Raw genomic sequence first — 27982 nt, forward strand, 5'->3', positions numbered from 1 at the left:
AACCCTTACTGGTACTATTAGAAAAACTGAATAGCCAGTGAGAGTGGACACTGCCCCGAGACAAGACAAGACAGAAAAGCGATGACCAAAGTTTTATGTAATCTGAGCCCCAAAGACCACCACGCTGTACACCGGGGAGGAGGGACTGGCTCAAGGGGGCAGCACGGCCCAGAAGTAGGGAGATGGCCCATCCCTTGGGGAAAAGGAAGGCCTCCCTAATGCATTGCACAGGCTGGGGGTGGGAGATGGGGGACCTCCCCCACGGGAGGGCAGGGGAAGTGCAGTAAGTGCCAAAGAAGGGTAGGAGTGTGCAGAAGCACTCTAATGAGATCAGAACCTTGAACTCGTACCTAATATACTAGACTTGACTTTGCAAGTCAGAGAACGTGTGGCTCTCAGAACTACAGTCCCTGGAACTTTTAACATTTTAGACCTGGACAATACTCCCAGGAAGGCAGAATGCACATGGAATCTAGAGGTGTCCGACATTAGAAAGAATTAGAACTTTGGTATCTAGTTAGTCACAACTAACTCTTGTACCTCGAGATTTTAGGATCCTGAATCTCGGACCAGCAGGCTGCACAGTGCCTCGAGACACAGGAGGGACCAACATCAGAACCCCAGGAGTTAATAACCCAGCATCTAGGAGCGTACAATCCAGGCTCTTAGGTTCTGAGACTAAGTCACAGAATGTCTTCTCTCAGGACCTTCGCCCGCAAACTTTGCGCCTTTAGAACTTTTGAACTGCAGCTTCTGGAATTGCAGACACATAGGCTCTAAAATCTCACAGAATTTAGGAACCCAGAGCCTGCAACATGGAGTACCACTATTAGGATTATAACCTTTGCCAAGACAAAGTTTTGAAGCTGCAGGATCTAGACACTTGTGACTAGAGGATTTAGATTCAAAAGCCTGGGGATGTCTGATTTCTAGAACTGAGGAGGCCTTACCTCACTCATGTCTAGAATCAAAGACTTTACACACACACACGCCAAGGACTCATCCCTAGAACAGTACAATCTGGAATCAGAGCTCTAGGACCCAACCCCCTGAGGCCTTCTCAGGGATCTTTGGACCAGATAATCAAGAACCACGAAGCCTCAGAGCCTGGAACCTTCTTTGCTGAGAACTTCAATGCTTCCGAGTCAGACAGGTTGGGATTCCGGGTCCTCAGACCCAGCTACTCAGAGCATCTCTGAAACCCAGGGCCTCCTTCATCCTGAGGGCGCAGACCTGGGAGTCCCTCAGAGATGGCAGTCCAGCCCCTTCCTGGTACCCATGGGGATGCTGTGGTGTGGAGACGGCAAGGATCTGTGTGGGATGCAGGTGGAACGGGCAGGAAGACGGGGCAGCACGGGGACAGGCCCAGGCTGGGGCAGTGGGGAATGGGATTCCCCTAGTGGCAGTGCCTAGCTTGGATCCTGAGAGGAAGTTCCGGGTGGAGGGTCGTCTCAGGATGCATCCTCCTGCCCCGGGGGTGTCTGGGAACACCAGTCACCGGCAGGTGGAGCAGGGCCAGGGGCCGTGGAAGGGCAGAGGACATAGCGGCCAGCAGGATGGACCTCGGCTGCCGTCAGGCAACTACAGGACTCCTTGGGGTCCGGTTGGGCTTGCAGCTCTGCTCCTCCGGCAGCCCCACAGGGTTCAGGGGGTCCGCTGCCCTCATCCATGTTGACATAGAGGATTTCGTCAGGTTCCTGGGCAGGGGGCAGGGCCTTCAGTGCATTCTCCAGGTCTTCCCGCAGCTCTGCGAAACTCGGCCGGTCCCGAGGGTTCAGCTCCCAGCACCGGGACATCAGAGCATACCTAGGGCAGCCAAGGGAGGAGTGGATCCTGAGAGAGAGCACTCTGGCAGAATGGGGACACCATATGACACACGGGGAGAGCTGGGAGCATTTCAGGGCGCAGGAGGGAGACTCGGCTACTGTGGGAGAACCTACAGAGTTGTGGGCATTCTGGAGGGGTCCTGTAAGACCTGCGCTGTGGGCAGTCTTGGGATGGGCTAGAGCGGAGCGCCCCCTAAGTGTCCCTGCAGGTGACCCACCAGAAGCCTGGCCCTGCCACCTCTCACAGTGCTTACTTACAAAATACCTCAATTCAAAAGATGAACACATCCCACATGGGCAGGGCTCAGTGGGACTGGCCGCTGGCTCAGTAGAAGCCAGTGCGTGTGATTTTCCAGACCCGCTCGGCAAAGGCGCTATGGCTTCCTGCCTGCACCTGCCCAGGGTCGCCATGTGGGAAGGGAGCTTGGGCAGCACTCCGGAGGGGTCCTTGTGCCAAGGGATCAGGGCCTTGGCCCCCACCCCTGTCAAAGTGGCCACGTGGCCCCAGCTGGCTTACTGAGAGACCCTGAGGCAGGATCGTTCCCCAGACTCTGGCTGTCAAACGTTATGTTCAAGTCTGTTATGTTAAGGCTATTTGCATGGGACTGGCAGTTTATGGCACGGAGGGTTAAGGCACCGCCTGCAACACCAGCATCCCATATAAGTGTCAGTTCAAGTCCCAGCTGCTCTACTTCTGATCCAGCTTCCTGCTAATGTGCCTGGGAAAGCAGCAAGTGATGGCCCAAGTGCTGGGTTTCCTGTCATCCACATGTGAGACCTGGACAAAGCTCCTCGCTCCTGACTAGGGCCTAGCCTAACCCTGGCTAGGAATGCATCTAAGGACTGCATCTGTGATTGAAGAGATATCTCGCTCTCTCTCCTCTCTCTTCTCTCTCTTTCTCTCTCCCTCTCAAGATTTATTTTTATTTATTTTAAAAAGTTACAGAGAGAGACAGAGAGAGAGAAAGGCTATTAAATTTGGAGGTTACTAGAGCACCAGCTTTGCAGTCAGCTCGGGCAAGTGACTGAGCCTCAGTTTTCACATCTGCTAAATGGGAGCAGAGGATGCGCTCTGGCTCCCTCCTGTGGATGTGGTGAGGAACAGATGATTTCAGGCACACAGAATCTCTGAAACAGAGCCTACCAGTAAGTTCTAGAAAAACCCAATGGGGACCTGGCCAGCCTGAAGCCCCAGGCCGTCTCCTCTGGATATAAGCAGCTTCCTGTTTACCCTTCAAGTGCAGGCTACATGCGGCGCCTTCCTGTGCCCACTGTGCAATACTGCAAAGGCTGATGGACATATCCTGAGAGGGCTTGCAAACATATCAGAGGGGACCTGGGAGCCTGAAACAGTTGGGACCACAAACCCTGCTTTGTCCCAGGTGTCAGGGAGGACCTGGGAGAAGCATGGGGTGCTCAGGAGGCCCCGATGAATTAGCACCCAGGGGGCAGAGGGTGGGAGCTCCAGAGGCAGGGCTGCTGGGGGAGGCCACGCAGCTGTGGGGCCCAACCAGCCCACTCGCCCCACAAATCCTGCGTGCCCCACATTGGTTACATTGCTCTCTGCTGCCCACCAGCAGTCCTGCCAGAGGCAGCAGTGGTAAGGGACAGGAGGACCTCACCACATGCTGGGCACCACACCCAGGTCTGCAGGTCCTAGGGCTCCAGGGCACCGTGGGAGTGCTCGGGGTATAGGAAATGCATTGAAAGGGGCCCGGGGGTGGCAAGGGGCCTCACAGTCCATCCAGACAGTCCGCGGGCTGTTTCAGGCGGTGTCCCTGGCGCAGGTAGTCGTAGATCTCGCTGTTCTCCACGCCGGGGTATGGCGTTTGGCCCCGTGTGGCAATCTCCCACATGGTCACTCCGAAGGACCACTGTGGGAGGCACAGAGGGAGGGGGTGTCAGAGGGGCTCTGCAGCACAGGGCCCCCCAACCTGCAGGCTCACGGACATAGCACAGACGCCCCTCTCCTTACCCCCATAGGCTCAAAGGTCTAGCCACACACCCCTTCCATAAACATGTTCTTAACCCCCTCTGGGTGCATCACAAGTATTTCTAGAAATGCACACACACACACACACACACACACACACACGTGATTTTTACAGATGCACAGACATGCTAACCCAGGAACCCACATGCACGCTCCCTCACCGTGATCTCACAGCTTGCTGTACATACTGCACAGGTGCAGGCTCACAGAGGTCTGGTCACTGCTACTCCTCCTGATCTGTACAACCCCCACCGCCATGCACACGGGCACCCACGTGTATCCCTTGTGTACACATACCACCATTCTCAGACACTGCTCACACACAGGCCCACCCATGGCGACAGGCCCCCTAGGAACCCTGCACCCACAGCTGCCCAGCATACCACATCGCTCTTGCTGGTGTAGACGCGGTCAGCCAGGCTCTCAATCGCGATCCACTTGACGGGCATCTTGGCAATGCGGCCCTGGCGGTAGTAATCCCCGTTGTAGATCTTCTTGGAGAGCCCGAAGTCGGCCACGCACACTGACATGTTCTCATTCAGCCTGCGGGGATCGGGGAGAGGAGCAGAGTCAGGGCATTAGCTGCCTCCGCCAGGAAGCCCACCCTGGCTCTATTAGCTGCCTCCACCAGGAAGCCCACCCTGGCTCTATTAGCTGCCTCCACCAGGAAGCCCACCCTGGCTCTTCTCCACAGTCCCATGTTGGGGTGGGCTTCTCTCCCCTGCACACTTGCCCTAGGAGGAACTGCTTTATTTCTTGTTTCCTTGCAAGCCTGCCCAGCTCTGGCTATCCGCCAGATTCTAAGGTCCTTCTGAGGTCCCTGACTTGCAAAGTTTCTTCTCGGTGGATGGTAGACAAACGACAGGCACACACCGTCCAGGAGTGGCTCCCTGCACGCCCACAAACACACCCGTGTACCACATTAAGAAGCAACATCCACAGCTAGGTGGATGAAGCTGCTTCCTGAGACCCCTGCAGCCCACACCCCAGGGCCCGATCCCAGTTCCTGCCAAGGCCCACTCTGGGAGGCAGAGGGAATTTTGTCCCTGTCACCCAGTTGGGAGAAGCAGATGGAATTCCCAGCTCCTGGTTTCAGCCTGTCCCAGCCTCTGTCGTTGCAGGCTTTAGGGAATGAACCAGAGGATGGGAGAGCTCTCTCTTTCTCTCTCTAAATATTTATCTTTATTTTTACTTAAAGGGCAGAGTGATACACATATAGAAAGACACACACACAGAGATACAAAAAGAGACAGCCTGGAATTCCATTCAGATCTCCCACCTGGGTGACAGTGGCCCAAGCACTTGGGCCATCTCATGTTGCTTTCCAAGGAGCTGGATCGGACATGGAGCAGCCACGACTTGACCCAGCACTCTGTCTGCTTTAACCTGTCATAACACTGGGCCATGCCTTTCAAGTAAATTACAATAAAATTTAAGGCAAGAACACCCATAGAACATTCCTACAGTAGAATACTGCACAGCAGAGAATAAGAAACGCTCCTGATAAGGCATGCCAATGTGCAGTCACCTCAGAAACATCCCACTAGCCAGAGAACCCTAGCCTAGGCAGTATAGGTTGCATGAGTTGCAGACAGATGATCTTTAAGAACGGGTGAGGTCCAAGGCTGTGGAGAAGGCAGAATAGTTAGCAGTGCCTGGCAGCGGAGACTAAAAAAGATTCAAGGAGCTTGCTGGAGTTTAGAAAGTTGCCTTTTCCCCCATTTTATTTGAAAGACAGAGAGAGAGAGATTGAGAAAGAGAATTTGCCATCTGTTGATTCACTCCTAACCTATGCAGGGCTGGGTTAGGTCAAAGCCAGGAATCAGGAACTCAACCCGTATTTCTCATGTGGATGGCAGGGACCCAAGCGCTCGAGTCACCACCTGCACCCTCCCAGGGCACACTAGTAGAAAACTAGGATCAAAACGGAGACGGGACTCGCAATGAGCATTCTGATTTGTGGGGGTTCCAAGTAGCATACTGCCCAAGGCCCAAGCACCTGCCCCAGAAATATTCCTCCTTTTGACTTCTTTGTGGTTGCAGCAGTCTACACATGTAACAATTGGCTGAGCTACACACGTATGTGTTCTAGTGCCCAATTTGAGAAATATAAACGCTACTCTCCTTGGAGAACCACTGTTGCTACTGCAGTCGGCCCCATGAGCACCGTGGAATGAAGCGAGGCTGTATGGCACGCTCCTGCCATTGGCTCTTGGATGATGGGTGGTGTATTTATGCATCCATCGTGTCTACAAAACTCCCACCTGTGTGCATCTGTGGACACAGATTGTGTCCATCTACTGGAGGTTCCTGCAGGTGTTCTGAGCACCTGTAAGACAGGCAGGGCTAAGCCACGATGACTGGCCATTTGGATGGAGCCAGGGCATGCTCAAATTTTCACTTTAAGATGGGTTTATCAAGACGTAATCCCGTTGTTCAGCGGAGGGGCACCTGTGCGATCCTAAGATTCCCTGGCAGGCAGGGGAGGAGAGGCGCTCAGACATCTGGCGTGCTGGCCGCAGGATCGGTAGCAGGCTCGGGGTAGCGGCCCATAGCCAGCCGGCAAGGAAGTGTTTCAACAGACTAACAATTAAGCCAAAGTTACTCGATGCTTAGTAGTCGCTATGCTCTAAACAGGCTGTGAAGGAGCCGGCATTTAGCCTACTGGTTAAATCCCACTCGGCTGGATTCCTGGTTCTGGCTCCTGATTCTGCCTTCCTCCCAATTCAGATGCTGCGAGGCAGTGGTGCTGGCTCCAAGAATTGGGTTCCTAGGCCCAGCGCGATAGCCTAGTGGCTAAAATCCTCGCCTTATATGCACCGCTGGGATTCCATATGAGTGCCGGTTTATATCCCAGCTGCTCCACTTCCCATCCAGCTCCCTGGAAAGCAGCCAAGGACGGTCCAAAGCCTTGGGACCCTGCACCCGCGTGAGAGACTTGGAAGAAGCTCTTGGCTCCTGGCTTTGGATTGGCTCAGTTTTCGCCGTTGTGGCCACTTGGGGAGTGAACCAGTGGATGGGAAATCTTTGTCTCTGTCTCTCCTTCTCTCTGTAAATCTGGTTTTTCAATAAAAATAATAAATCTTAAAAAAAAAAATTGGGTTCCTATCACCCATGTGGGGAACTGGACTGCATTTCCAGCTTCAGTCCCTGACTTCCCCAGGCCATTGTTGACTTTGGGAGAAGTGAAACAGTGGATGGGACTTCTGATTCTCTCCCTTTGTCCCAAATAAATTTTAAAAACCCAAAAACTATAAACAGCTATTTGTCAGTCATAGATTGATACTTCTAAGATGGGGGAAAAAATCCAACTGTGGCGATTAGAGGTGGGGCCTGCTGGGAGGTGGTTCTGGCGAGGGAGGGATTAGCTGTAAAACCTGCACTGGGCTCAGCTGCTCTGTCTGCTTCCTGGATCACAGGATGACTGTTCCTTCACATTCATTCCGCCACCACTGTTCTCTGGCCTCCCCAGTGAACCAACAAGGCCTCCCATTTGTGCGCTTTGGGCCTCCAAAACCACACGCTGGAATCAACCTTCCTTCCTTCATGAGTGACTTGTCTCAGGGACTTGGCTGCAGCGACGGAACGCTGAACAGTACAGCCGTTGACCGTCTATCCTGAACCTCAGGGTCTATGTGACACTGGGGGACTTGAATCGCCAGCGTCACAGCAATCAAGGGAGCTCTGCTGTTATCAGTTGCTTCAAGTTTTTGGGTTTTTGGGGGGTTTTTTTGGGTCTTCATTTTACTTATTTGGAAGACAGAGTTACATCTGCTAGTTCACTTCCCAAATGGCTAAGAGCAGGGCAAAACCAAAGCTGGTAACCAGAAGCTTCTTATGACTTTATCAGGTGGGTCCAGGGGCCCAAGTAATTGGGCTATCCTCTACTGTTTTCCCAGGCCATCAGATGGGAGCTGGATGAGAAGTGGAGTAACCAGGACACTGGGATGCCGGCATTACAAGCTTAACCTGCTATACCACAATGCCAGACCCACTTCAAGTCTTTAGGTCTACCTTCTACCTTACAGGAAATACAGGGGACAGAGGAACAAGGTAGATGCCAACACAAGCAAATGGATCCATCTTGAACCTGTCTGGGTATTCACTGCATAATCTTTGCAACTTTTCATAGTTAAAAGTGGCAGGGGGGAGGGGAAGGAATATCTATTTTCAGATTCACAGCTCTCCGGAGTTGTGAACATGAACACACCTTGTCAAATGGTTGGTTTTTCTGCTACCTAATCTCTATGTGGCTGAAGTTGAAATGAGCCTAATATTCTAAGCCTGTGGTCCTGCCCCATCCTACCGCTCCCCTGGGCTGCTGTTCAGGGCTATTTTCTGCTGATCCAGCGGTGAACAGCCAGCCCTTCTTACCCACTGCGGCCTCAAACTGGTCACCTCTGCCCCTTGGCTCACCTCATGCTGCACATTGAACCTCCCCTCTCCCCACCTTCTCTCTTTGAATCCAAACGTTGTTCCAGATGTTGGTCCAGGATCTCCTCTGCTAGAAATCCTTCCCAGACTCCCTTGCTGCACTTCCTATCCCAGTCCTGGCTTCCGACTGCCCTGAGGGGCATGCCCAGTCCGCCTTGCAGCGTGGCTTGACACTCACATGCAATTCCTGGCAGCCAGGTCCCGGTGGATGAAGCGTTTAGTACTCAGGTACTCCATGCCACTGGCGATGTCGGCCATGAACTTCACCAGCATCTGCGTGGGGAGGAACTGCAGGGCCGGGGCAGCAGGGAGAACAGAGCTGAGCAAAGTCCCTGTGGTCCCTGTGGTCCCTGCCTCCTCCTTCCCTTTCCTGGACACACCTGTCACTGCGTATTCTATTTCCATGGTCCCATGAATAAAACCCACCACTCTCCACAACCCCCAATGCCCCTTCCTCTGTGTCTTCAAATCCCACTCTCCTTGCCCTTGACAGACATCCAGCTGGGACCTCTGTTCTGGAATACAGACAACCCATGCTTGTTCCCACCTCATGAGGGCATCCCAATCTCGCCAATGACTGGGCAACATGGAGTGCCCAGTGGCTGTTCACAAAATGCTGCCGTATAGGACAATGAAGCAGCCCTCACCATGGGCTGGTCCCCGAGCCGTGAGTAGAGGAGGAAGCTGTGGAGGTCTCCATGTTTCATGAATGGTAAGATGACCACAGGGGCCGGAAAGCCTTCTCGTTCGGAACCCTGGAAACAGACGCCTGGGTCCCCCACCACCAGGGCAGCCCTGTCACTCGGCTGGGCAGAAAGGGAGGCCGGCAACCCCCTCTCCCAGCCTGACTCTTGCCTCTGCTGCTCACTCTGGCCAAGTCTCGCCCCCGTGTTGTGCAGGGACACATGGGGACAGGGGGCGAGGAGCAGGGAAGGATGCAGTTTTAGAAATGCCACTTCCAGTAAGTTCCCAGGGACGTTTCGGGATCCCTCCTGGGGACCTCTGGCTATTTCTGGAAAGGGTCAGAGGTTGCATTCCAAGGCGAAAGAGCCAAGGGAGGGGGAGCTTGCTGACCCTGGGGGAGTGGGGAGCCAGAGACTTGGGGATTTGAGTTCCTCAGTGTTGTAGTTGTGGGGGCCCATTGGATCCCTCCCCACTCACCAAGGAGCCTCATGACGTTGGGGTGGTCAAATTCCTTCATGCACACAGCTTCACTCAGGAAGTCCTCCAGTTCCGACCTCGTGCAGATCGCAACTTGGGGCGGGGAGGAAAATGGGTGAGCACGGGAGGCTGGGCAGGAGGACTCCTCCCTCCCAACGTCCATCTCCGTGTTCATCAAAGCCGAGGATGTGGGGCTCGGTGCAGCATGTACACGAGGTGTGACCATGGTCATTCTCACTCTATTCAATTTAGAAGTTGACTTTATTTGAAAAGCAAAGTGAAGAAGAGAGACACAAACCAATCATCTTAGCACTAATTCACTGCCTAAATGGCAGCAATGGCCAGGGCTGTACCAGGCTGAAGCCACAAGCCACTCCACCCACTTTACCCCCACAAGCCTAAGCACTTGGGCCATCTTCTATTTTCCCAGGAGCGTGAGCAGGGAGCCAGACAGGCATCCCATATGGGAGTCAGGTTTGAGTTCTGGCTGCTCCATTTCTCATCCAGCTCCCTGCTAACACCCCTGGAAAAACCAGCAGAAGATGACCCAGTATTTGGGCATCTCCCACCCACAGAGGAGACCTGGAGTTCTTTGGCTTCAGCTTGGACCAGCTCCAGCCATGTTGGGCCACTTGGACAGAATGTCAGCAGATGGAAGGTCTCTTTCCCTCTCTCTGTCACTCTGCCTTTCAAGTAAATAATTATCTTTTTTCTTTCTTTCTTTCTGTGTGAACATAAGCCGGGACACAGGAAGTGCTCGGTGCAGAATGCATGAGCAAGCAGAAACAACTCCGTAGTCCAGGCTTTCACCCCTATAATTCAGGAAGGAGCAATTTCTCCCCACCCCGCAACCGAACTCCAGCCCCAGCCTGACCCTCCATTCTTCGCCTTCTCTGCATGAAAAGGACTTGGCGCTGGACTCCCTATGCTATGTGGTCCTGGGTAGCCTCCCTACCTCCAACCCTCCCCAGTCTGGTGATACAAAGAGCTGTAGATTAACAACAAGGACTCCCTTCACCTCTGGCACCTATTGCTATATCTCACACAGCCCCAGGAGGTAGGGACATCCTGAGCCACCCTTTGAGGGGATGGGAAGGAAGTTCAGAGAGAGTCACTCCAGGCACGCCTCATTCTAGATCTTCCCTGTGTGGCTCTCTGAGGGCAGAGACGTGTCCTTGAACACTACATTTCCCAGGCTCCTTTCCCTACTGATTTCCTCCAGGGGTTTGCCAAGCAGAGTGGCCAGAGGTAGGAGGAGGCAAGTTTTGTTTTTTGTTTGTTTGTTTGTTTTTTACCTTCTCTCTGCCTTCACAGTGCCCTGTGCTTCTAGCCCCCACAGACAGCTCCTAACTCTGTGGTCCCAACTTCTACCAGGCATCCCTGATCATGGCTCTGATGGCAGCACTTCCTCCCTCTACTGTTCTCGGCCTAGGGTGGAAGTGATTTCCTGTGTCCTGCCTCCTCCTGTGCAATTAACTCCTTTATTCAATTCCTCCTGTTCAAGAACCTCACTTGGCTCCCTTTTCTGTTGGCTAATACCAAGGTTCTACCCTGTGGCCATTTTACCACTGTCTTTTCTCTCCCCTCTCTTCCTGGGGCTGGGGTCCCCCACGTGCACATGCACAAGCAGACTCACTCTTCATCGTCTTCACAGCCACCTTGAGGACTGAGTCATCCTGGTTGAGCTGACCTTCCATCACAGCTCCAAACTCCCCTGTACAGGGCCCAAGGAAGACTTTGGCATCAGGCATCCCCACCCCCTCTGCCCAGGGACCCTGTTTCCTACTGTCAGGTATAGGCAAAGATGGATGTGGGTGGGTGCATGGGTAGGCTGGGAGCCTCACCTTCTCCCAGAGTCTTGCCCAGGGCCACCTTGTGTCGGTCCACCATCACATCCCGTAGTTTCTCCTTCAACTCTTCACTGATGCCCAGGCTGTTCACTGTGTGAGGGATGGACAGAACCATGGAGCAGGGCTGCTGTCCTCAAAGGAGGTACCCCGGTAGGACTGCACCCACCATGGAAATACTGGCTGTTTTTCCACTGCTTCCATATCCCACACTGCCCTGAGCACCTCCCTACCCCACTCCCCGTGCCAGCTTCTGCCTCCCACCAAGCATGACTTTGCTCCAGTGGGCACCCTGACGGTCAGTGCGCTGCTGCACTAGTCATTAAAAAGTTATTTCCGTTTTCACGGAGGTGTACCTTGCACAAATTATGCATGAGCCACACAATGGGTTTTCAGGAACCAAACATAACTGTGTAACCAGCGGCGGGGGCAAGAACAAGACACAACCTGCCCCTCGCTGACTTATCCTAACAATGGATTACTAGGGCTTTCTCTGTCTGTAAGTGCTACAGCAACAGAAATCACCTAGAAGATTGCCTTTGTTGTGTATCTGGCATCTTTCACCCAGCATTAGACCTAGTCGAGGCAACATAATCACTGTGTGTGGTTATAATTTATTGTTTTCATGTAACAATTCTCAGGGCTTCTTTACCGCAAACAGCTGTTTATGTGGCTGTGTGTTTACATCAATGTTTCTGGCATCCGAAGGAGAAACGGACAGTTTTAAAACGACATAGACATAAGCACACACCCTGTCAGTCCACAGGGACCCGGGTGACATCATCACAGGCCAAGGGAGTTTCTAGAAAACTCTACTGAATGTTCGTGACAGTGCAAAAATGACATGTTGGTATTCTGGTGACAGTAGTTTTGACCTCAGGGACCCCTGACAAAAGGTCTCAGGGACCCCAGGGGACCCAGATCACACCCCGAGTGAGAACTGCCACTGTTGGCTATTGCACAAGGTTGCTGTGACCTCCCTGTCACTGTTCCTTCTCTTACTGAAATGTCTTTCCCAGCCCTTCCCAAACACCCCCTGGGGCCCTGGCCACTTGCTCCCTGTGTGCTAGCAGGACCTTGCACTGTCCGTTTTCTCTCTTGACTTCAATTTCCCCAGATGGAAAGATGAAGCTGTTTGACAGGGTGGCCTCCAAGACCAGCCTCCACTGGGACTTTCACAACTCCACAGACTCCCAGCAGAGTCTGCAACTGTATAAGATTTTTTGATTTTCAGCATCGCCAGGGCATAGAGTACTGAGCTGGTCATCTGTCAGGCCAAGGTCAATTCTATCCCTTGAACATTTTGAATTCCCAGAGGCAGCAGTTTACGGACGGACATCTGCAGCAGTGGCTAACACAGACACATCCCGAAGTGGGATGCCACACAAAAACAAAACAAACAAAGAATCCAACCAAATAGGAGTGGCCAGGTTCATATTTAGCTTCCTGCTGCTGCACATCTGGGGATGATGGCCCTGGTGCTTGGGTTCCTGCCACCCACAGTAGGAGACTTAGCCTGAGTTCCAGGCTTCTGGCTCTGATGGGGCTCAGCCTTGACCTTTGCAGACATATAGGGGGTGAACCAGCAGATGGGAGAGCTTGGTCGCTCTCTGTCTTTCCAATCAAAATCATGTAGAGCATAGTCTAAGTCTTGAAAGCTGTGTGTCAGTTGCTTCACCCTTTTCTGCCACAACTTCTTCAACCCGATTGCTGACAGGGGATAACTCATCCCCACCTGTGGGGCTCAGGTGACAGGGGTGGAAGGTGTAGAGCTTAGGTTAATACCACAAGTGCCAGGACTTGCTGTCATCTCATCTCTCATGGCCCGAACGTCTCATCACCAACCCTGTCATCATTTCCACCTTCTCCATTGCCACCATCACCATCATCATTATCACCACCAACACTGCATTGTTCCAAGATTGAGTGTAAGTGTTCCCTGGACTTCCTGTGTCTGACCCTCTACCATTCTAAAGTTCTGTGCGGTTCCACAATTTTCTGGGGCTTGTGAGTCTAATTTGCTAGTATTTCCTGCATCTACAGAAGCCCAGCAGGCCCAATTCTCCATACGAGTGACTCCCCAGACCAGGACAGGGAGCCATGTAAGGGGAGAGGGGGTTCACTTACAGGTAGCTTCTGTAGTCCGGCGACTGTAGGATTTACGGACACGATATCTGACCACCAGTTCACCCCGCTCCACTGTTGGCTCAAACACCTCTCTGGGGGCACAGGAGAGAAGATGAAAGCAGAGAAGAGCTGTATGCATCGTCCCAGCACCCTGTCCTGCCTGCCCCCTCCTCCACCGCGGTTCAGCAGGCCTCAGGCTGCTCCCTTCCCCCTTGCATTTGTTTCCCAGATGCCCTTGGTCTTCTCCTTGCTCTGACCACCTCTCCTTCTGCACAGCCTCTCCGTCCCAGGCTGCATAAGACTCCCCAGCTCACCCGTAACGAGTCTCCTTCTTCCGCTGGTGCATGAAGAAGAGGGCCAGGATGAGAACGCAAGCAGCAGCCACCACTGCCCCCAACAGCACATACCACCAGGGCCACGAGAAGGCGGGAGCTGGGGGCTCACTCACTGTTGGGGAGTAGAGGGGACAAATCATGGCAGACACCCTGGACTCCGCTCCCTGTGAGCCCTCCCCTCCAGGGGATGATGTGGGAAGCGGGGATGAGGTAAAGGTGTTGATGTGTTTGGTGAGGAGAGGTATGATGGTGTATCCAAGGACACTGGACAGGGTTGGCAGGACACACAACACGTGTGATAGGAGTGTGACAGTACAAGGTGCCTCAGGCTTGTAGGAGATGTAAATGAAGTTACACTGTTGTGGTGCAGCACATTAAATGGCTGCTTGTAAAAACCCACATGCCATATCAGAGTGCTGGTTTGAGTCTGTGCTACTCTGCTTCTGATCCAGCTCCCAGCTGCCTGAGAGAACAGCAGAAGATGGCCCGGATGCCTGGGGTCCCTGCCACCCATGTGGGAGACCTAAGTGGAGTTCCTGACTCCTAGCTTCAGCCTGGCCCAGACCTAGCTGTTTGTGCCCATTTGGGGAGTGAGCCTGCAGATGGAAGATTTCTTTGGCTCCCTGTCTTCCAAGTAAATACATCAATCTTTGGAAGGTGGGGCGAGTATTTGATGTTTGTGTAGCAAACGGATCATGAGAGGAAGACACTTGCAGAATGGCCATCAGTGTGCAAGGGACACAGGAGAAGATGGGATGGGTGGGGATAAAATTCAAGTAGGGTAAGTATGAGCGATAATTGTGCAGACAGAAGAACTGAGTGTGGGTCCAAAGCGTGTCCTTGAGGAGTGTGCAACGCTTATAAAAAAGGCATTCTTTTTAAGAAGGGCTTATTTATTTTTATCTTCCTGAAAGGCAGAGAGAGATCGATCTTGCATCTATTGGTTTACTTCATAAATGCCCATTATAGGCAAGGTTGAAGCCAAGAAGCTGAAACTCCACCTGGGTTCCCCAGATGGGAAGCAGGACTGCTACATCCTTGAGCCTGCCCCTTCTGCCTCCCCGGACGCCTCAGCAGGAAGCTGAATCAGAAGCAGGGAGGCCAGGACTGGAACGGGCACTCTGATAAGGACTGAGGGTATCTCAAGTGGTGACTGTACCCGCCATGCCATAGCATCCACGCCTGAAAGTGTCTTCCCATGTAAGGAAGAGGGTGGGATCACTGTGCAGGGGGCATGGTGGGTGTCCACAAGCTGGGGCTGCCGTGTATGGGGGTGAGTTTTACGTAGATCTGAAGGATGGAACTTCCTGGTGAGAGGTGTTTGCAGTGACCAGGTAACCGATGTGATACGGGCAGGTTGGGGTATAGGAGTGATGGAGGGACAGACTGTGGGATGGGTTAGGATAGGCGAGGGTGAGAGATGGTGTGTGAGGGGCGTGCAAGGGGAGTCGTAGGGTTTATGGTATTGTCTGTGATGGGGGGATGTGTGATGAATGTGCACGTGGTGTGCAAGGCCTGAGTGAGAACTCTGTGTGTGTGTGTGTGTGCGCACATGTGTGCATGCGTGCCACAGGTTTGGGAGGTACGCATGAGGAATGCAGAATGGCAACGGGATGTGCATGACAAGAGGGTGGAGTAAATGTGAAAGCATATAGGAAAGCATAGGAGTTGAGAATTCTGGTTGAGTTATAAGAGATGGACTGAAATAGTGGTAGAAGGGTACAGCGGGTGGAGCAGCAATGTTTGATTAGTGTTGGGGAACTACTTGAGAGGCACAGATGTGAAGACGTTTCCTCATCATGGACCCATTAACCCATCCACCCATCTATTCACCTATCCATATATCCCTCTATCCATCCACCCTCCACTACCCATCTATCCATCCACCTACCCACCCATTCATATCTGCATCCACCCCTTCCTCCATCCATCCATCCATCCATCCATCCATCCATCCACCCATCCACCGACTCACCCACTCACTGACCATTCATGTGCCTATGCTGGGCTGTTCCAAGCACCTCTACCAAGGACCACCCAAACCCAAGAAATGGTGGAGAACAGTGGTAAGTCTGAGAAACACGAAGAGGACGAGCACATGGTGCGCGCTAATGGGTGTGGAGGGGAAGAAGGGAGAAGAGGAGATGCCAACGCCCTTACCCAGCTGGTGGACTGGCTGTCCTTGCCCTGTGAGGAGAAGGGACAGAGAGGAGACATGCTCAGAGTGGGGCAAGGGTGGTGTGGCCCAGGGGAAGGAGTGAGAGAGGCCCCCAGGAACAGAGGTACAGCGCACAAGCCAGGGGTGGCAGCCAGGGGCCAGGGTAGCTGCAGGCAATGGGGTGAACCATGGCCTTGGGGTTACCTGGGCGCCAGGGCTCCAAGGGCACAGGGAGGCTCCAGGGACCGTCCCCAGCTGCAGTGTAGGCCGCCACACACACCGTCAGGTTGGGCACAGGCACGTCCCTCCGCAGCTCCAGGGTCACTTCTTGCCTGAGACCTATGTCCAAAAGCACCTGGGGGTCCAGAGGAGCACAAGCATAGGTCCCCAGGCTCCTAACTCAAGCCTCCGACCTCGGTCTCACCCCTGCCACTGCCCCCTTCCCCTCTCCTCCACCAGCTTTCCCTCTCCCAGTGGGAGAAACCACCCCAGAGCAGGGACCCCATCTTGTCTTGCTCCCTGCAGAATCTCTACTAACGCTTCAGCACAGTGCTGGGCACAAGGCACTGCTCTGGCTGAATAACCGGTCTCACTTCTCATGTTGAACTCTCCAGCCTCTTCTAACTTCCCACCCACCCTGTGAGCCCATGGAGTACCTCGGCGTACATCAAAAAACCCATCCTTCCCCCCTCCTCAAGATGTTCCCTGGCTATCTGCAACGTGTCACAGACAGCAGGCATTACTCAAACACTGGTTTACAGAGAAGCATCCCTACCCACCACCACCCCGGTTCCCCAGAAGGTGGTCCCTGGGGTGTGAGTGATCGTGTATCACCCAACCAGTACTACTGCCCATGTCTGTCATGTTCCCTTTGCCATCCTACCCCACCCCCGCCAGCAGCACCCACCTCAGGGGTGTCCTGGCTTCGATACGCCAACCGGTACCCCAACAGGGTACCCTGCAGGGGTGCCCTTGGTTCTTGCCAACGCACGAGAGCCTGGCTTCCATTCCGCACGGCGCTAATGTTCTCGGGTGGCCCCAGGGGCACTGGGGGATAGGGAAGAGGGGAAGCTGGCACCCCTGCTGCTTCCTGATTCCGCTCCCCTGTTCCCAGGAAGTGGGGATGGGGTACAAAGGGCACGCAGGGGCAACACTGCAGGACCTCCCATGAGCAGAAGCACGGGACACTATGAGGCTGAGGGACGTGATGAGGGAAAGACAGGCCATGTGTCAGGGCTGGAGCAGGGGGAGGGGGCGAGGGGCGAGGGGCGAGGGGCGATGTTGCAGGTGTCCCAGATGCAAGCAAGCTCCAGTGGGGCATGGGCAGCGTCTGCCTCCCCAGGCCAGATTACCTCCCTCTGTCGTCTCCACAGGGAGCCAGTGGGTCCAGGGAGAGGGACCCTGGCTGCTGGTGCATGACACCCGGATGTGGTAAGAGGTGTGAGGATGAAGGCTGCCCAGACGAAGCTGGTGAGGGGGCACGGCTGCTTGCAAGTTGAGGGGCTCCTCTGGGGGCTCTAGCTCGCCTGGCCAGATGCCCACCCCATCGTCTGACAGCACCGCCTGGGGAGAGAGGGAAGGACATGAGGACAGCACAAGGTGGTCACAACAGGAGGACTTCCCCAGCTTTGTCTGTGTGCAAGTGTGTGCGCAGGTCCGTTCTGAGACAACACAGGCAGCAGATTGTCAAAGCAAGGAGATGACAGGCCATGCCATATGGCTGTGTCACTGCTTACAAAAGTCACCTCTGGCAAGACTCCTGTTCCTTTTTAAGCCTCAGTCTCCCCATCAGGGGAATGGGACTTAGAAGAGCAAACTCCTTCCAGGGTTCTTTAAATGTTGCTGGCACCCAAGGATGCCACAGGGTGAGTGGCAGGTGGTGAGCCAAGATCGTAATAATGAAGAGAATTGGTGGGTCATAATTATTAGATCAAATAACGGCAGGCCTCTGAGGTCCCATGTCTCAGAGCCAGAACGCAGGCAAAAGCCCCGTCCCACAACAGCAGTCCGAACAGGGGCCGTTGCTAGGGGCTGAGGGATCCCACTCAGGGCTGGGAAGGGTCTGTGTTTGTTCATTTGGTTTTTTTTTTTTTGCTTGTGTTTAAATATTTGTTTACTTCTTTGAAAGGCAGGTGTCAAAAGAGAGGGAGAGATCTTCCATTTGATAGCTCATTCTCCAAACGGCCACAAGGTCCGGGCTGAAGCCAGGGCCACAGGGCCCATCTTCTGCTGCCTCCCCAGGCCATTAGCAGGGAGCTGGATCAGAAGCAGAGTAGCCAGGACTCGAACCAGTGCTTAACTCACTGTGTCCTAACACCAGCTCCAGGATCTGTGTTTTGATTTAGAGATTGGCTACATGGGTGACTGCAGGGATGACCAGCTAGGTGCCTGACAAAGATTTTGCCTATGATCTTTATAAGCATCCAAGTGCATCTAGTGTGCACTGAGCACCAAATCTGAATTTATTTAACGCTTGTACTGAGGTAAGTTTTTCCAAGTCTTAGATTCTGTCTCTGGAAGGCGGCCTCCCTCTTTGTCAGGGTGCGATGTTTAAGGGTGTGAGGCTTACAGACTGGCTGGGCGTTGTGAATCTAGCAGCCCAGCTGTGCAGAGTTGCACCAAGCGCCAATGAACGTCTCACCAACTGCCCACCTTTCCTCCTCCTTCCTATATCCTGGTGAGAGAAGCCAAGGCCCCGAGAGGTTCAGCAGCTTTGCCCAAAGCCACACAGCCCCTACATGGGGGAGACATGACCCTTAGGGAAGTCAGGGAGGACGGGCCGTGGAGGGCACAAGGCTGTCCCCGTGCTTGCCCTGTGACCCACTGTGACAGATGCAGAGGAACCCCTAGCTGGGACAGAGGAGAGATGGGGACAGACAGTGGCCACTCTCACATCTCTGTGATGGCCATGACCTTCCCACTGGAGCCCTTTAGCCCCCTAGCTGGGGCACAACAGGAAGTGAGTCCTGGAGAATGAAGAGGACACACTTCTGCTTTCCTGGGGACACTTGAGGGATTCAGATGGTGGAGAGCAATTGGCATCTGAGGTCTGCCAAATCCGGCTGGCCTCCAGGTATGGACCTCAGCCTTGTCCTTTTGGCCATGTTGGGAGTCAGCGGGACAGCACGGGCCACCTGGGCTCTCTGGGCCTCAGATCCTCTCCTGGAACACAAGGGTGTTATCAGTGCCACCTGCTAGAGCTGAAATGCCAAGTAGAGGTGCTCCCATGAAAGCACCCAAAGGCAGTTCCTGTGGAGCTGATTTTATAAAAGATTTTATAAATGAGGCATGGCACACCACTTAGGGTTTGGTGAGACCAGGGTTTGGATCCCAGGTCTGCCACCTCCTGTCTGTCACCTTGACAGGCTGCAAGCTACCCTTAGTTTCTTTGATCTTGAAAACCGTCGGATCTCCAGATTGTCCACACAGGCGAGGGGCTGTCAGGAAAACGGTGCCACGAGGCCCCGCCCCCAGCTGACCCACCACAAGAGCTGCTCACTGTCATTGACGGCTGTCTCCTCCAACAGGCGAGGTCCTACCCACACTTGGCTGTGACTCCAGAGCTCAGAGCGCTTCAGACGCTGTGGACACACAGATCTGGGGTCCAGGTGTTTCTGTTTTTTTCACTCCAGAGTCAGAGCTGGATGGGTATTCAGCTCAATGGTTAAGACACCACATGATGGGCTGGTGCCATGGCATAGCACATTAAGCTTCCATTTGCAGCACCAGTTCCAGGCATCTCATGTGGGCAATGGTTCAAGTCCCAGCTACTCCACTTCCAATTCTGCTCCCTTCTAATCTGCTTGGGAAAGCAGTGGAAGATGGTCCAGGTGCTTGGGCCCCTGTGCCCACCTGGGAGACCCAGACGAAGCTACTGGCTCCTGTATCGGGGCTGGTCCATCCTGGACAATTGAGGGGCTCTCCAGAAGAAAGATTTCTTTCTTTCCCTAACCCTACTTTTCTTTTCTTTCTTCTTCTTCTTCTTCTTCTTTTTTTAAATTGGAAAGCCAGATATACAAAGAGGAGAAGAGACAGAGAGGAAGATCTTCTGTCCATTGATTCACTTCCCAAGAGATCACAATGGTTGGAGCTGAGCCAATCCAAAGCCAGGAGCTAGGAGCCTCTTCTGGGTCTTCCATGCAAGCACAAAATCCTAAGGCTTTGGGCCGTCCTCAACTGCTTTCCCAGGCCACAAGCAGGGAGCTGAATGGGAAGCGGAACTGCTGGGACTAGATGGTGCCCATATGGAATCCTGGTGTATATGAGGCAAAGACTTCAGCTACTAGGCTACTGTGCTGGGCCTTCTAACTCTACTTTTCAAATAAATAATGAGAATTTTGTAAAAGGACACCCCTGTATCAGAATGCCTGGGTTTCAGCCTCAGCTCCGCCTCCAGTTTCCTGCTGCCATGTACTCTGGGAGGCCACCGACGACGGCTCAGGCTCTCGGGCTCTCGGCATCTACGCCAGAGTTGAAGACTGAGTTCCAGGCGCCTGGCTTCAATGGGCGGGCCTTTTGAGAATAAGCCAGCAAATAGAAGACCTCTGCTGTCCCTGTCTCTGAATCCCTGTCCACTAATCAATAAATAAAATTAAAATAGAGGGAGGGTGGGAGGAAGACTGTTGTGACGGCTCAATTGGCTAATCCTCTGTCTGCAAGTGCTGACATTCCCTATGGGCTCCTGTCTGTGCCCTGCCTGCTCCATTTCCCTCAGCTGTCTGTCTGTAGCCTGGGAAAGCAGCAGGCGATGGTTTAAGTCCTTGGGACCCTGCACCCACTCTGGAGACCCAGAGAAGTCTCCTGCCTTTGGAGCTTTCTCTCTCTCTTTCTCGCTTTCTTTCTCTCTGTAAAATCTGTCTTTCCAATTAAAAAAAAATAAATAAATCTTTTCATAAATAGTAAAATTAGAATAGGAGCAACTTCAGGAGAGATGCTTGACTACCTAGCTAGCATTTTAAAATCATTTTCATAAAGATCTGTTATTTATTTGAAAGGGAGAGAGAGAGAGAGAGAATCATCCATTCATTGCTTCACTCCCCAACTGCCTGCAAAAACTGTATCTTGGCCAGGCCAAAGCCAGGAACCCAGAACTCCATCTGAGTCTCCCACATGGGTGGCAGTGCCCCAAGCACTTGGGTGGTCCTCCGCTGCTTTCCCAGGTGCATTAGTAGGCAGCTGGATCAGAAATGGAATGGCTAGACTTGAATTCCAAGTGTGAGATGCCACTGTTGCAAAGTGTGGCTCAACCCACTGTGTTACAACATCATGCTCTGCAATGCACTCTTGTTGAAAACACACACACAGAGTCCAGCGAGGGAAGAAGACCCAGAGAGGTCAGGACTGGGATGAGAGAAACAGAGCAGTGGGCACTGAAAAGCTCTGGCCCTGCTCGCTCAGGTCCGGTCAGAGCTGCTATCGCTGAACCACAGAGACTGAACACAGCTAATAATGTGTGATGCATTTCCTACCTTCCAGATCATGTCTCAAGTGGTTATTTGCAACCCACTGAATTCTCACAACAACCTTCTCAGATAGGTGCAAGCGTTGTGTCCATTTTACAGAGGAGAGAACTGAGGTCAGGTCATTGGCCCAAATGGAGCCAGCATTCAAACATAGGACATTCAGCTTAACCTGCTGCTTTCCCGCCTCTCAACACACCAAGGCTGGGGAGGGCTGGCTTCCCAGGGAGAAGATGAGGGTCAAAGGTGGGGAGCTGAGACGGAGAGGATCAAAGCCTGGTGGGGGGCTCTCACCTGCAGGGTGCAGTGGGTGAGGGGGTAGATGCCACTCAAGCCTGGCGTCCAAGCCACCTCCAGCTCTGTGGGCCAGCGAGAAACCAGGTGGAGGTCGTGGGGCCGCTGCGGGATCACTGTGGACAGATGAGGGAAGCCCTTCAGATGTGCGTCTTTGCCCAAAGCTCTCACCGCGCCGCCCCCCACCTCCCCTCGGAGGGTCTAAGCCCCATCTCTGACACCCAACACCTCCCTGGCTAATCTTCCACTCCTGTCACCTGTGATGGTGGCCGTGCGGGACGTGGTGACCCCTTTGGAGTTATGGGCTTCGCAGGAGAAGGAGGACGTCCTGTTCAGACCTGGGAGTCACAGAAGAGAGGAACCCTGAGTCAGAGATGGGGAACAGGGGGGCTCCTCTTACCTCCTCTGTCCTAGCCAGGCTCAGCCTAGGCCCTGGACCCCTGCTGGGAAAGAGCAGGTAGGGAGGGGGAGGACAACGCCTTAGACACATCACCTCAGTCCCCAAGTTCAAGGCCAGGCCTATGACCTCAGCAGGACTTCAAACCCTTGTCACACACTCATGCATGCAAGTCAGTAGAGGCACAGAGTCCACGCAGGCACAGGTAGACACATATTCACACAGACACACCAGTACACAGAGAAACAGATTCAGAAACACACGTACATGCACAAACACGCACTTGGGGACCCGAGGAGACACATGCACCTGCTAGACACACGTGTGTGGGCATAGCTACCATCATCAACCCTCTCCTCTTTGCTTGCTGTGTTTCTGTCGCTCCTGCTCTCCTACACACACACACACACACACAGCGCACAGCTGCACAACATTCGAGAGAGGGGACCAGAGGAGGAGCACCTTGGGTGTGCTTCCCCAGCCTGCACGCGCTCCTAGCCAGTCAGCGCATTGCACGCTTCTGGCTCTACCCCGGTTCCCACCACCGCGGTGTTCCAGAGGAGCGTTCCGCCCGCCCGCCAGCAAACACAAAGTTTCCTTTTCTCAGAGGGAGAGGAACCAAGAGGGAGAGTCAGGCCGAGACCGGAAGGGGGTAGGCAGGGGAGCTCCGCAGTGGCCAGCTGCCCAGGCGGCCTCCCGTTCCCAGCCAAGGTCAGGTGCCTGCGTGCAGCCCCCGCGGCCCGGGGGAGGCCAGAGGGCGGCGGGCCAGAGAGGGGACGGGGAGCCCAGTCCCGCTCCAGCCACCTGGCACGTGGGGCCCGCTCCAGGGTCACAGCGCACGCAGGAGCTGGCGCCTCCCCGGCCTTGGCACGGGGGTGGGGGCGGTGGGGGGAGTCTTCTGGAGCCAGGTCGTGTTCCGACCACAGCATTCCTGCCCCCGCGTGAGTCATTGGGGCGTCCCCTCTCCCCAACCCCAGCACTTCCGGCAGGCCTACTCCCCTCCCCCCCGCGCGCACGGGGTGGGATCCTGGTTCCCAGACCCCAGAGGTGGCATCTTGTGGGAGGGGGAGCTCAGGGATCCAGGGCCTGGGTCCAGCTCCCCTCCGAGGGCTGCTGCTCTGGGACAGAGGCCACCTCACTCCAGATGTACTTTCCAGATGTCTGCCCCACCCCCAGCCCCTGCTCCCCCCCCTTCTTTTCCAAGGGAATGAGAGGGATGGAAGAAGAGGGGGGCGCGCCCTGAGTCAGATAGAGGGACAGACAAACACGAGCAGACAAAATCCCTTCTTCTTCTCCCCCACTAACAATGAATCATCCTTAAACACGCAGGGTCCATTATTATTACTACAAATAACTATGAGAAAACGCAGCGCTGGCTAAGCCACACTCTGATGTACCCAGGCTGGTGTTGTCAGATGTGGCGACTTCCGTGTAAACACACAGGGGCACACGCCGAGGCCGAACACTCATGGCGGGGGAACATGCAAACATGCAGTCCCACGGGCAGATGCGGATAGCAAACACCCAGCAACATGAGGGGCGCCCAGCCCCCTACACATCCCGGCCACAGGGACGCTGAAGTGGGCTGGGATGGACACACACACACATAGACACACTGGGACCCACGTCCCCCCCCCACACACACACCCTGCTCTGCTTCCTGCCCGCTTGCTGGCACACAGCACCCCAGTGGCCATGAACACGCAGACAAGCCTTCCTGCGCGACCATCGTGGCACACACGCAGGCTGTCACAGGCTCCCAGGGGACAGTTCTTCAGGCACTGTGGCTGGCACCAACGCCCTGTACCAAGCGGCAGCCGCAGGTGGAAGCACAGAGTGTCGCTGCTGCTCACATATACAGACGCCTGCATGGACAGACATAGACACATGTGGACACACGAGGGAACACACACATGTGGACACAGGAGGATGCACACACATCCACTCAGACATACCTAAGTGGATACACCCATACGGATGTACATACAGACACACAGTAGAGCCCATGATGACAGACCCATCGGGGACATACACGCACACCCCATAACGGGCTCCACAGCACCCACGGGACACGTCCTGTGCCGCAGGAGGACATACTCAGCCACACACCTGCGAGCTGCCGCCCACTCTCCATTCCCACACAATGACGAACACACAGTGATGGATGGGTACAGGCTGACACTGGATCGGTCAGTAAAACACACACACACACACACACACACACACACAGTAGCTGCTCCCACTCAAGGCCCACCTACATATAAACAGGCAGCTGTGGATGGAACCCAAGACAGGAGATGTGACTCCCTCTCCTCTTGCCCCATTGAACCACCCCCCCCCCACACACACACACACACTTAGTCCTTGGTCCAACCCCTGGGACACTGTGCCTCCGATTCTCACTCCTTCCTGGGCCAGAGCTGGGGGGCTTGCCCCTCCCCCTCTGCCTCGCCCTAGTCCTGCCAGGCTGACTCAGGACTCCCTGTCTCTACCCGGCCACCAACTCGCATCACGGGCCTGAGTCACTCCTCCGGGAGCTGCTCACTCAGGGTCCCTGGAATGCTGGGAATGTGGCACCTGCCTTCACCCAGAGACCCTCCTCATGCTGGCAGAGGGAGGCACCAGGAAGCCATTACCCTCAACCACTTTCCCTTATGAAACATCCTGTATGTGGTTCCATGTCTCTCCTCCTTCAGGAAGGGGAAGCCCCCAAGTCCAGGGCCAGCCTGAGTCCACTGTGTGACCCCAGGACAGGACCTGCCATAGTGCAGAGGGGATGGGTCACCCTGAAGGGGAGGGTGCCACAGCTTAGGCTACTTCTTTGGCCGGTTCATTTCTGTGTCTCCCAGGCACTCTCTCTCTCTCTCTCTCTCTTCTCTGGGCTCTGTGCCCTGAGAGGGGCCTGGTTGGATGTCCTCCCTGGGGCCAGAGCCGGAGGTGGGCAGGGCATGGGGGGAGGTGGCGGAGAGGCGGGAAGGACTGGTTCGTGGGTCAAAGGCACCAGGCCCACACGCTCTTGGGCCGTGGTGCAGCTCAGTGGGAATCTGGGACAAAGACTGCTATTCAGAGAGAGGCTAGAGTGAATGGAGGGAGAGGCAGAGAGAAGGGGAGAGAGATCCGCAGAGAGAAGCAGCGAGAGAGAAAGGGAGAGATGAGAGAACAGAGAGACATTAAGAGACTGAGACTCGGAGAGGGGCGCAGAGGGGGGACAGAGGGCCGGAAGGCTCCTCCAGGGGGCAAGCCAGCTCCCTACTGACCCAGTGCACAGAGTCCGGACTCACCCAGAATGTGCAGGCTGTCCTGGGGGCCCTGGCCTGGGGCCGGGGCCAAAGATACTGCATCCTGGAGCCAGAGTAGCTTCACGGGATCTGGGGGTCCTTGGGCCCGGCAGCTCAGGTTGAAGGGGGTGTCGGCAGACACAGCTCGGTCCTCCGGCTCCTCCAGGAAGTATGGCAGGCCTGGTGGGAGGGCGGCAGTCCCACGTGTCCCACCCACTTCTGGGACCCTTGGCCCACTCTGCAGTGTCTCCAATTCCCTGGGTCCAACCCCCTGGAACGCTTGGGCCTCCTGCATGACTGACAGCACCCCCACCCTGCCCTCTATCCCTCCCCCTCATGTTTGATCTCTAAGATGACCGGGTCCCTCACATCTGATTCATCATCTCATTTCTTTGAGGAGGAAGGTGAGAGGCCCCGGGGGGTCGGGGGAGCCAGCTCCATCCAGGGTTTCTCATCCCTTATCTGGCCCGTGGAATGTGCTACGTCAACCACGGCTGACTGCCAGGACAGCCCATGGACCCCAGTCACATCTTCACAGCGTACGCCCCCCCCCCACTCCCCGGGCCTGTCTCCATCCTGCGCCCACCCTCTGCAGGCCTCCTGGGTCTCCCAGCACCCTGGGGTCTCCCCCTGACCTCCCCATATGTACTGGGACTCCTCCTAGTGGAGGAGGGGCTCACCTTCCAGCCCCACATAGCCAGCCTCGGACATGAATGTCTGTCCGCCCAGGACCACCGCACACTGGTACCACCCCGCGTCCGACAACTGCAGAGAAGAGATTCTGGAAGGAGAAAAGGAGAAAAAAATAGGTCAGAGGTCAGAGCTGGGAGTAGATGGTCGCTGATGAGGGAACTGCTACTGTCCCAGAGCCCTGGTCATTAGCTCAGAGCCACCCGTGCCGTAAGCAGCCCAGACAGAAGACACACTACAAGCCAGAGGGGCTCCAAGCCCAGGACCTTCTAGCCGCTCCGTGATGGAGCTCCGTGGGGATGGGAAAAGGAATGGATGTGGCCGTGGGGGCAGAGCTGGTACCTGAGCTGGCTGACCACTTTCCAGTCATCCTCGCTGTCTTCGCCCAGGGGCACTTGTGTCTGGGTGCTGTCCGCCAACTCCAGGATCTGTCCATCCCGCAACCAGGTCACCTCGGGAGGCTCGCCCTGGAGCCGGAGCTCGCACCTCAGGGTCCCCGTGAGTCCCCGGGCGCGGGTGATGTTGCCCGGACTCCTCACAAAGAGATACTCCTCTTCTGCCTGCGTGCCTGTGTTGGAGAAGGGGTGCATGACACGGGAGCTTAGAGACACCCCCGCCACCCCCAGTGCTGTCCTTGCCTGCCCACCGGCTGCCAGGACCCCATAGGGCCCTCTGGCCCACATAGTTGCCTGGTGACCTCAGAAGGGGTGGAGGACCATGGCTTGGGGGAGGAGGGAGCCTTCCCAGGGGACCTAGCTCCCATCCGTCCGTTGGGAAGTAGGCCCGGGATCTGGCAGCCTCCCACGCCCTGGACTGCCTGGCAGGCCAGTCCCTGCCCCCTACCCGCCCTCCCTTGGGGTCTCTGGGGACTTCACAGACTGGGGCTGGTGGAAAGATAGGGGAGGAGGAGGGTGGGGGACAAGACGGAGGCGAGAAAAGAGGGTGGGAGAGGAAGGGAAGGAGCCAGAGAAATCAGAGAAAGTCAGACATGGGGGAGAGAGCAGAGGCAGAGAGAGGAGAGATGGAAAGTGACAAAGTGCAACACACCCCTCTGAAGGGATGGGGAGGCTGCTGCGGGAGGAGGGAGAGATGAGGGGCCCCGTGGAGATTACAGAGCTGGAGGCAGAGATGGAGAGAGAGGTGGGGACCCCTGTCCCCAGGGGTGAGGGGTGACAGTGACAAGGAAACGCCCCATTCTGTGGCTTCCGTGCCCTTGGGGGGTAGGGGAGGGCTCCTGCCTTCCCAGATGGTCCTGAGCCCTTAGCTCCATGTCTCCCATCTGTCTGTCTGTCTGTGTCCGTCTCTTCCGTCTCTGGCCCTCTTGGTTTCTGTTTCCTGTCCTTCTGTTCCTCTCTCAGATTCTGTCTGAGTCTCCGCGTCTCGTTGTCACCTTCTTGCCAAGTCCCTTGCCAAGTTTGGTCCCCAGCAAACTCCGGGTAAGCCAGCCCAGCAGTACCACCACCACCCCCAAGGACACCTGCCATCATCCCCTTCCCCTCCGCCCTCCCTGAGTTCCCATCACTCACCCCTGGGGGCCAGGCACCCCCAGCAACACAGCGCCAAGCACCAGGCCAGTGGGACCCTGCCCATCCTCCGGGCACCACGGCGGCGGGTGAAGTCTGTGCCAAACTTTGCTCAGAAGTTGCTGGGCACCCCGTGGCGGGGAGGGGGCAGGGCCGGGCTGTCCCCGGCCCTCCCCCCCAGCTGCGGTGGGGCTCCCCGGATTTGGCACTGCCCGCCTGGCTCAGCGGGGGGCCCTTTGGGCAGGCTCTGGTCCGTTCCTCCTTCCTAGGTTCCACCAAAGCAGCCCAGCAGCCACCGCCTTCCCAACTCTCTGGCCTCCTCCCCTCCCTCCCAGACTTCGAGCAACTCAGTCCCCGCCCCCGTTCCCCCTCTGCCTCCGCCCACCGGGCCCTCAGCCCAGGGGCCACCTGGACGACGAGGGGTTAACTTGCAAAGGCAAGGACAAGCCCTGTCTTAAAG

The 27982-nt window shown here is 55.2% G+C and overlaps 1 protein-coding gene across 3 annotated transcripts; it reads right to left on the reverse strand.

The window, feature by feature from the left end:
• Nucleotides 1-85: 85 nt before the first annotated feature.
• Nucleotides 86-27642, reverse strand: AXL (AXL receptor tyrosine kinase). Of its 3 annotated transcripts, XM_040976276.1 has the most exons (20): nucleotides 27526-27642; nucleotides 26342-26567; nucleotides 25990-26090; nucleotides 25313-25489; nucleotides 21892-21972; nucleotides 21635-21750; nucleotides 17234-17444; nucleotides 16789-16928; nucleotides 16086-16236; nucleotides 15884-15910; nucleotides 13703-13835; nucleotides 13389-13480; nucleotides 11259-11354; nucleotides 11051-11128; nucleotides 9415-9507; nucleotides 8901-9022; nucleotides 8432-8541; nucleotides 4203-4362; nucleotides 3564-3700; nucleotides 86-1806 (listed from the first exon to the last, which is right to left on the reverse strand). In XM_040976276.1, exons 1-20 carry the CDS (start codon nucleotides 27587-27589, stop codon nucleotides 1452-1454), a joined length of 2670 nt encoding a protein of 889 aa, XP_040832210.1. In that variant the 5' UTR covers nucleotides 27590-27642; the 3' UTR covers nucleotides 86-1451. The 3 variants fall into 3 exon arrangements, with proteins under 3 accessions (XP_040832210.1, XP_040832211.1, XP_040832213.1); XM_040976277.1 differs by lacking the exon at nucleotides 15884-15910; XM_040976279.1 differs by lacking the exons at nucleotides 16086-16236; nucleotides 16789-16928.
• Between the last annotated feature and the right edge of the window lie 340 nt (nucleotides 27643-27982).

The sequence above is a fragment of the Ochotona curzoniae genome, unplaced genomic scaffold, assembly GCF_017591425.1.
Source record: "Ochotona curzoniae isolate NIBS_2020 unplaced genomic scaffold, NIBS_Ocur_1.0 contig_2699, whole genome shotgun sequence".
Lineage (NCBI taxonomy): Eukaryota > Metazoa > Chordata > Mammalia > Lagomorpha > Ochotonidae > Ochotona > Ochotona curzoniae.